Source organism: Procambarus clarkii, chromosome 81 (genome assembly GCF_040958095.1).
Source record: "Procambarus clarkii isolate CNS0578487 chromosome 81, FALCON_Pclarkii_2.0, whole genome shotgun sequence".
NCBI classification, from domain to species: domain Eukaryota; kingdom Metazoa; phylum Arthropoda; class Malacostraca; order Decapoda; family Cambaridae; genus Procambarus; species Procambarus clarkii.
In genome coordinates, this window is record NC_091230.1 from 10,649,302 (window position 1) to 10,659,942 (window position 10,641).

General features: G+C 41.7%; 1 protein-coding gene across 1 annotated transcript in view; it reads left to right on the forward strand.

Moving 5' to 3' along the window:
- Window positions 1-9,413, forward strand: part of LOC138357964 (uncharacterized) — a 32,451-nt gene extending 23,038 nt beyond the window's left edge. Inside the window, exons 3-4 of the mRNA XM_069315148.1 lie at window positions 3,319-3,447; window positions 7,563-9,413. Of these exons, the coding sequence (XP_069171249.1) occupies window positions 3,319-3,447; window positions 7,563-7,735 (302 nt within the window). The 3' untranslated portion in view covers window positions 7,736-9,413. The remainder of the gene's footprint in view (window positions 1-3,318; window positions 3,448-7,562) is intronic.
- Window positions 9,414-10,641: the final 1,228 nt, after the last annotated feature.

The following is a 10,641-nucleotide window of genomic DNA, read 5'->3' on the forward strand; positions in this document are numbered from 1 at the left end:
TATTGCGTGGTTATTTTTGTTTATGTGTTTAAGGGGAAACATTTTATTGGAGTGTCAATGGGTTGCAGGTTTGTCTTTGGGGAAGAAGTTGCTGAGAACTTCGAAGCCAGCACAGAGGGAGTAGTTGATGAGACTCCAAGGTAGTGGAGGAGAGGACCTCGAGCGGTGAGGAGAAGTAGTGAAGAGGAGTGTCACGTGCTTCTGTAGAGGTGGTGAAGCACCATAGTTGCTCGAGGGAACTTCATGGTGTAGCAGCCAGGAGAGCTGTGGAGGACCCTAGTAGAGGTAGTGAAGCACCATAGTTGCCCAAGGAAAACTTCACGGTGTAGCAGCCTGGAGGAGCTGCAGAGGATCCTGGTAGTTAAGCCCGGAAGAACCTGAAGATAATACGGTAGTGAACTTCCAGATGTGGAAGGGAAGTTCTAAATGATCACTTGAAGGGAGTTGATAGAGTGTTTGTCTTTAGCGTGTAAGACGCAGTGAAAGGCGAGTGATAGTTTGCCATTTTTGTACCTAGGAGTGTTTATACTGAAGCATAGAGTTACAGTCGTAGGCTGGATTACCTACAGATGTATGTGTTCTAGGACTGATAGGGTGATCGATTGATCATTGTTGTGTATCAAGGAACATTTATTCTGATATATATATGTTATTGCACTCATACACTGATTTTCCTTGTACATGTTTATAGATATATATATTCTCATGCTGATAGTGCAACATTGTATTATAAGACTTGATCTACTTGAGGAGGTTGATAGTATCACGTGGTGAATCAGGAGATAGGATACCACTTGATAAGCTGATGATAGAGTTCTGATAGTGTTAGAGTGCAACCTGACTGAAATAGTATAGAGTGTAGGATTCAGTATTATTATTATATGTGTGTATGTATTGTGTATGTGCTTGGTCCAGTAAATGTATTCAAATTTGCTGGTGTTTGCCCTTGTCCTAATTAGGCTTCCCAGGAAGTAGTAAAGAAGGAGAGAGAGAGAGAAAGAACCAAGAACCACTACTGTGGACAGGGTAGAAGGTAATACTAATAAGTCAAAGGGGATTGAGGAGATCATATCTCATAAAGAGAGAGTGGGGAGTCACAGCGGCTCGAGTGGGTGTGTGCACGTGACAACGAGGCTAAGTGTTGGAGCCGCATCCCCTAAACGTGTGACGTTGAGCCCCTCTCCAAGAGCCAGAAGCGCCTAGTGTGATCTCCTAGTGAGGTATAAGCACTCTACCGAGTTGTGGGTTGGGTTGTCCGTAAAGGAGGAACAACACGACAAGACCACCAACCCACACTATAATAATAAGTATATTTTTTTTATAGATCTAGATGAATTTAGGTTCTAATTGGTAGTATTTTTAATACGATACAGTAAATTTGCTTAAATTATCATAGAAATTACTGACTTCACCTAACCCCACCTGCCCTGACATAACTAAGGCTGGAACCAATAAGTCTGTTGGATGGTTTGCCTAAATAAATATGGGTGATTTGATTGAAGAGGATCTAACAAGGGGGTATTAGTAAGGCATTAAAAACAATCGACATATGTTAGATGAATAGTCTAGCACTAATAATGTTGAAACATTGATGGAAAATGTATGTGTTTTTATATTGAGCTCATAGGATGTTAGACGTATCATTCATTCATGTGAAATTCTGACTTTTGGGGGAGTTGGTTCAACTCAGCATATTATAAATAATGTCCTAAACATCTCTAGAAAAATATCATGCAAATTGTGTATAGTTTGACCAAATTGGCTGTGATTGTATTTGTACAAATAGCACAATTATTATACTTTTGCAAGTTGTGTATAATTTGTGTAGGTTATGTATTTTGCATAAGTTGTATGATGATTGTAAATATGCATTGATTATATTCCAACAAACTGTGTACTGTTTGTGCAAGTTGTGTATTAACTGTACATGGGGATTTGCATGTACGTGCATTTGTTGAATTGAGTTGTGTTCATATTTTGGCTAGTTGTGTATTGAATATATTTTGTTCACGTTGTTTATTAATTGTGTATAAGTCGTAAAAGTATTTGAGTGAATTGGGTATTTATGCTGGTTGTGTATTTACATATTTGGGATAGTTATGTATTGTATTTGTGTATGAATTTGTATTTGTGTATGTATTGTATGTATTTGTGCTGGAAATGTATTTGGTTGTATCTGTGCAAGTTGTGTAATACTTATGAAAGATGTTTAATAATTGTGCAAGTTGTGTTTTAATTGTGTATATTGTGTATTTGTATATGGACAAATTGTTTATTTATACCTTTGAGTATTGATTGTCATTGTGCAAGTTGTGTAATTATATAACAAGTTTGCTTGTACTAATTGTGCAGACATGTGTATTAATTACACAGTTGTTCAATAATTGTCCATGTTTTATAATCGTTTTGTGCGAATGGTGTATTTATGCAAGTTGTGTTTTTATTTTAAGTGGAACTAGTGAAACAGTGTTTTTTGTGCGAATTGTGTATTTGTGTAACTTCTGTATATGTTTTCTGAAAAATAGATCTTCACGTGCAAGTGTGAAATATTATTTGGTTTATGAGACCATATGTATTATGGTTTATTATGTATTATGGTTTATGAGTTTATGAGGTTTATTTGGTTTATGTGGGAATTTTGTGAAAATTATGTTTATGGAATTGTGTAATATTAGTGAAAGCACTTTTTGGTTGAATGAGCGCATATGCAATTTGTTATATTTATGCAAATACCGAACTTTGTGTAAATGTTATACTTTGAGTGTATGTAATATTTGTGTATATGGTATATTTTGTGCGCAACTGACATATTTTGTATGTAAATGTCATATTTGTCTATAAATGATGTATTTTGTATGTGAATGGCATATTTTGTGCGTAAATAATATATTTATGTGCATAAATGTCATATCTGGTGTGTAAATGTTATATTTTCTGTGTAAATGGAATATTTGTGTGTGAAATGCTTTGTGCTTAAATGTTATGTTGAGTGCAAGCGTGTATGTGTTTTGTACTGTGTGTTTTTGATTTTGTGTATTATTAGTGTAAGTATAAGTGTTGCATTTTGTGTGAATAATGTTAAATTAATATATATTTTTGTGCGCCTTATCTCAACCTTAGCTTTTTATGAATAATTACTAATATATTAATTTCAATGGGACATGTAAACAATTGATTAATAATAATAATAATAATTATTATTATTATTATTATTAGTAGTAGTAGTAGTAGAAGTATTATCATTTTTATTATTATTAATATTATTATTAATCATCATCATTATTATTATTACTATTATTATTATTATTATTACTGCAGCATGTGAAGGTAATAAAGGCGACGTGAGCTGCTATTCCTGCAGCACTGTCAAGCGCTGCACCGCAGAGTTCACCTGGATGAACACGACCAGTTGCAGCGGCTTCTGCTTCAAGAAGATGTCTGATGACGGTAGGTTGTCTCACTCCTTTCCAGACACGATGTTGGGTACAGCTACATGAGTGTGCATACTGTTGGGCACAGTTACATGAGTACTGTATATTGTTGGGTACAGCTACATGAGTATTGTATACTGGTGGGTACAGCTACATGAATATTGTATACTGTTGGATACAGCTACGTGAGTGTTGTATACTGTTGGGGACAGCTACATGAGTGAATATACTGTTGGGTACAGGTACATGACTGTGTATTCTGTTGGATACAGCTACATGAGTGTGTATACTGTTGGGTACAGCTACATGAGTTTGTATACTGTTGGGTACAGCTACATGAGTTTGTATACTGTTGGGTACAGCAACATGAGTGAGTATACTGTTGGGTACAGCTACATGAGTTTGTATACTGTTGGTTACAGCTACATGAGTTTGTATACTGTTGGGTACAGCAACATGAGTGAGTATACTGTTGGGTACAGCTACATGAGTGTGTATACTGTTGGGTACAGCAACATGAGTGAGTATACTGTTGGGTACAGCTGCATGAGTGTGTATACTGTTGGGTACAGCTACATGAGTGTGTATACTGTTGGGTACAGCTACATGAGTGAGTATACTGTTGGGTAAAGCTACATGAGTGTGTATACTGTTGGGTACAGCAACATGAGTGAGTATACTGTTGGGTACAGCTACATGAGTGAATATACTGTTGGGTACAGCTACATGAGTGTGTATACTGTTGGGTACAGCAACATGAGTGAGTATACTGTTGGGTACAGCTACATGAGTGTGTATACTGTTGGATACAGCAACATGAGTGAGTATACTGTTGGGTACAGCTACATGAGTGAATATACTGTTGGGTACAGCTACATGAGTGAGTATACTGTTGGGTACAGCTACATGAGTGTGTATACTGTTGGGTACAGCAACATGAGTGAGTATACTATTGGATACAGCAACATGAATGAGTATACTGTTGGATACAGCTACATAAGTGAGTATACTGTTGGGTACAGCTACATGAGTGTGTATACTGTTGGGTACAGCAACATGAGTGAGTATACTGTTGGGTACAGCTACATGAGTGTGTATACTGTTGGGTACAGCAACATGAGTGAGTATACTGTTGGGTACAGCTACATGAGTGTGTATACTGTTGGGTACAGCAACATGAGTGAGTATACTGTTGGGTACAGCTACATGAGTGTGTATACTGTTGGGTACAGCAACATGAGTGAGTATACTGTTGGGTACAGCTACATGAGTGAATATACTGTTGGGTTACAGCTACATGAGTGTGTATACTGTTGGGTACAGCTACATGAGTGTGTATACTGTTGGGTACAGCAACATGAGTGAGTATACTGTTGGGTACAGCTACATGAGTGTGTATACTGTTGGGTACAGCAACATGAGTGAGTATACTGTAGGGTACAGCTACTTGAGTGTTGTATACTGTTGGGTACAGCTACATGAGTGTGTATACTGTAGGGTACAGCTACTTGAGTGTTGTATACTGTTGGGTACAGCTACATGAGTGAGTATACTGTTGGGTACAGCAACATGAGTGAGTATACTGTTGGGTACAGCTACATGAATGTGTATACTGTTGGGTACAGCTACATGAGTGAGTATACTGTTGGGTACAGCTACATGAGTGAGTATACTGTTGGGTACAGCTACATGAGTGTTGTATACTGTTGGGTACAGCTACATGAGTGTGTATACTGTTGGGTACAGCTACTTGAGTGTTGTATACTGTTGGGTACAGCTACATGAGTGTGTATACTGTAGGGTACAGCTACTTGAGTGTTGTATACTGTTGGGTACAGCTACATGAGTGTTGTATACTGTTGGGTACAGCTACATGAGTGTGTATACTGTTGGGTACAGCTACTTGAGTGTTGTATACTGATGGGTACAGCTACATGAGTGTTGTATACTGTTGGGTACAGCTACATGAGTGTGTATACTGTTGGGTACAGCTACTTGAGTGTTGTATACTGTTGGGTACAGCTACATGAGTGTGTATACTGTTGGGTACAGCTACATGAGTGTGTATACTGTTGGGTACAGCTACATGAGTGCGTATACTGTTGGGTACAGCTACATGAGTGTGTATGCTGTTGGGTACAGCTACATGAGTATTGTATACTGTCGGGTACAGCTACATGAGTATTGTATACTGTCGGGTACAGCTACATGAGTATTGTATACTGTCGGGTACAGCTACATGAGTATTGTATACTGTCGGGTACAGCTACATGAGTATTGTATACTGTCGGGTACAGCTACATGAGTATTGTATACTGTCGGGTACAGCTACATGAGTATTGTATACTGTCGGGTACAGCTACATGAGTATTGTATACTGTCGGGTACAGCTACATGAGTATTGTATACTGTAGGGTACAGCTACATGAGTGTGTATACTGTCGCGAACAGCTACATGAGTGTGTATACTGTTGGGTACAGCTACATGAATGTGTATACTGTAGGGTACAGCTACATGAGTGTGTATACTGTAGGGTACAGCTACATGAGTGTGTATACTGTAGGGTACAGCTACATGAGTGTGTATACTGTTGGGTACAGCTACATGAGTATTGCATACTGTCGGGTACAGCTACATGAGTATTGTATACTGTCGGGTACAGCTACATGAGTATTGTATACTGTCGGGTACAGCTACATGAGTATTGTATACTGTCGGGTACAGCTACATGAGTATTGTATACTGCAGGGTACAGCTACATGAGTGTGTATACTGTCGCGAACAGCTACATGAGTGTGTATACTGTTGGGTACAGCTACTTGAGTGTTGTATACTGTTGGGTACAGCTACATGAGTGTGTATACTGTAGGGTACAGCTACTTGAGTGTTGTATACTGTTGGGTACAGCTACATGAGTGTTGTATACTGTTGGGTTCAGCTACATGAGTGTGTATACTGTTGGGTACAGCTACATGAGTGTGTATACTGTTGGGTACAGCTACTTGAGTGTTGTATACTGTTGGGTACAGCTACATGAGTGTGTATACTGTAGGGTACAGCTACTTGAGTGTTGTATACTGTTGGGTACAGCTACTTGAAAGTTGTATACTGATGGGTACAGCTACATGAGTGTTGTATACTGTTGGGTACAGCTACATGAGTGTGTATACTGTTGGGTACAGCTACTTGAGTGTTGTATACTGTTGGGTACAGCTACATGAGTGTGTATACTGTTGGGTACAGCTACATGAGTGTGTATACTGTTGGGTACAGCTACATGAGTGTGTATACTGTTGGGTACAGCTACATGAGTGTGTATACTGTTGGGTACAGCTACATGAGTATTGTATACTGTCGGGTACAGCTACATGAGTATTGTATACTGTCGGGTACAGCTACATGAGTATTGTATATTGTCGGGTACAGCTACATGAGTATTGTATACTGTCGGGTACAGCTACATGAGTATTGTATAATGTAGGGTGCAGCTACATGAGTGTGTATACTGTCGCGAACAGCTACATGAGTGTGTATTCTGTTGGGTACAGCTACATGAGTGTGTATACTGTAGGGTACAGCTACATGAATGTGTATACTGTAGGGTACAGCTACATGAGTGTGTATACTGTAGTGTACAGCTACATGAATGTGTATACTGTAGGGTACAGCTACATGAGTGTGTATACTGTAGTGTACAGCTACATGAATGTGTATACTGTAGGGTACAGCTACATGAGTGTGTATACTGTAGGGTGCAGCTCCATGAGTGTATTATGAGTGTAGAACTCCAACAGTTAAATGGTCTGTTACACTTTAAGTACAGTTTAATGTTACGAAACATTGTGTGGTACAAGTGCCCTTGCTGTGTGCTGGTGTCTGCACTTGATCTTACCACATGTTATGCAATAAAGTGATAGAGGATGATGGTGATGCCATGGACGTAGAAATATCAGTGAGTGATCAGTCATCATGCAGACTAAAGATGCTGTATTGAAGCCTGGCAATGGTGACTGATATTACATCAAGAAACAAAGATCGGATTAATTGTATAAAATATTATATACAACTATTTTAATGCTGCTCTCACAAATAAATTGAAAAGGTGTATTTTTCTCTTAACCTTCTGACAGATAAGCCCAAACGTGTTGTCAGTCGCGGCTGTAAGACAGTGACGGAGGCTAAGGAGTCTGAGGATGATGACGTCCTCGCCTTCTGCAACACTGACCTCTGCAACACTGGTCCTGCAGCAGCTCTTGCTCTCTCTTCTCTGCCGATGGTAGCCCTCCTGCACCACCTGGTGTAGCCTTCCTGCACCACCTGTTGTAGCCCTCCTGCACCACCTGCTGTAGCCCTCCTGCACCACCTGCTGTAGCCCTCCTGCACCACCTGCTGTAGTCCTCCTGCACCACCTGCTGTAGCCCTCCTGCACCACCTGGTGTAGCCCTCCTGCACCACCTGCTGTAGCCCTCCTGCACCACCTGGTGTAGCCCTCCTGCACCACCTGGTGTAGCCCTCCTGCACCACCTGGTGTAGCCTTCCTGCACCACCTGCTGTAGCCCTCCTGCACCACCTGGTGTAGCCCTCCTGCACCACCTGGTGAAGCCTTCCTGCACCACCTGCTGTAGCCCTCCTGCACCACCTGCTGTAGCCCTCCTGCACCACCTGCTGTAGTCCTCCTGCACCACCTGCTGTAGCCCTCCTGCACCACCTGGTGTAGCCCTCCTGCACCACCTGGTGTAGCCCTCCTGCACCACCTGGTGTAGCCTTCCTGCACCACCTGCTGTAGCCCTCCTGCACCACCTGGTGTTGTCCTCCTGCACCACCTGGTGTAGCCCTCCTGCACTACCTGGTGTAGCCCTCCTGCACCACCTGGTGTAGTCCTCCTGCACCACCTGGTGTAGCCCTCCTGCACCACCTGGTGTAGCCCTCCTGCACCACCTGGTGTAGTCCTCCTGCACCACCTGGTGTAGCCCTCCTGCACCACCCGGTGTAGCCCTCCTGCACCACCTGCTGTAGCCCTCCTGCACCACCTGCTGTAGCCCTCCTGCACCATCTGGTGTAGCCCTCCTGCACCATCTGGTGTAGCCCTCCTGTACCACCTGGTGTAGCCCTCCTGCACCACCTGTTGTAGCGCTTTCCCATGATAATTCCCTCCCTCCCTCCACCGATTTTATAGAGTTACCATGGGAGCTGTTCCTCCGTTAACGGAAGCAATGGGACCAAACCCTACCCGCCTTTGTTTCCCAAAAACCCCAACTAGATATCCTGTAAATTTTGGGGAGGCTAACCCCATGCATCTGGCTTCCAATCCTGCACACACTGAAAGACTAGCTAACAGACAAACATTATCTCTTAAAGATATGGATGTTTTTAATCGTTCTTTAGACTTGAATGATTAAATACTTCAACCTCTGCTATGACTACAATTATATATTAATTCTGTGAGATTTCTTTTAGAGCAAGACTGTGCACCACCTATGCACAGACCCAGTCTGTGCACCACCTGTGCACAGACCCAGACTGTGCACCACCTGTGCACAGACCCAGACTGTGCACCACCTGTGCACAGACCCAGACTGTGCACAGACCCAGACTGTGCACCACCTGTGCACAGACCCAGACTGTGCACAGACCCAGACTGTGCACCACCTGTGCACAGACCCAGGCTGTGCACCACCTGTGCACAGACCCAGACTGTGCACCACCTGTGCACAGACCCAGACTGTGCACCACCTGTGCACAGACCCAGACTGTGCACCACCTGTGCACAGACCCAGACTGTGCACCACCTGTGCACAGACCCAGACTGTGCACCACCTGTGCACAGACCCAGACTGTGTACCACCAAGTGCACAGTCTTGGTCTCGTGAATTTTGAAGAAAAATTTGTAATTAGTATTAGGTGAAGTTCTTAAACGTAAAAATGTTACCTAATATTATAATTATTACAATCCCCAAAATTCATTACATAAAATTTCCTTACTTGGTATTATAATTTATTCTGTTCGTTTAGAAAATAATAATATTCTAAGAAACATGTACGCATAAATGCATTGTAAATTTCTCTAAACACCGTATCTTATAATTTTAACTGATATAAATATTCAGTTCCTTTACCCAATGAACTCAGATCAGATAAAATTTATTTTGAAGTGTTGTAGCTATAATGTTCGATACGTGGAAAATATCTAAACAATATTTTATGTTCGACGTCTGTGAACTAATGTGTATTTTTGTTTTGATGTTATAATGCGGAAGTGCAGCAAATACCAGAGCAGCTGGAATTGCCCTTAAGCACATAAAACCAAACATAAGTTAAACAAGCTTTATTTAAGTTAAATAAAAGCTGCTTAGCCTTTGCGGTGTGATAAGATGTAGGAATAAACAAATTTACATGAACAATTAAACACTTTACTGTAAACTCAATTATAACAACAAAATAATTCGTAACAAAATATTTATCCAGACACGAGAAACGGAAAAATTGACTCTGCTTGTAAAACAAAAGGGTGACTTACTCTACTATTTACACTAGATCACACGTCCACCGTCACGCTTCGTAGCAGGACCACAGCGAGTGAGGGAGGTGAAGTGTAGACCCCAGGATCACTAGTAATAGTCTGCTCTTCCAGGGCTTGTTGTTGTTGTTGTTGTTGTTCTTTTAGATTCAGGTACTCAGAACATAAAGTTCAAAGTAGCACGGGCTATGGTGAGCCCGTAAGTGGAGGCTCTTTGGAGCCATTATCTGTATCAATGGCTGATACTAAAGGTCTGGAGATGGATGTGAGTCTTCAGCCCTGGAGGCCTGGCTGTACCAGTTATGGAGCTGGGGTTAGTGTAGACCTCTAGGTCTTCCGTTTTTCTTTGCCTGAGACTTTGGCTGAGCTGAGCTGTCGTTGGAGTTTGATGACGTGGCCTCAATGAGGAGGTCTTGTACCGAGTAGGTGTCGTATTTGTGGTGTGGTGGTGGAGCTTTTACTAACATTTCCTCGTTTGAGGAGTCCGTAACATCCGTAGGTGGTGTTTTCGTCTTTCGCCTTGCAGCCTGTGGTAGACTCAGGTGTCGTGGATTGGTGTAGATGGTATTTCAGGAGTGTTGGTGGTGATGTTAGTATTTGTAGAAAGCACGTCTGCTAGCGCGGCTGCTGAGATGGTGATGGTAGAAGTGTTGGAAGTTGGAGAGGAAAATACCTTTGTTTGTGCCTCCCGA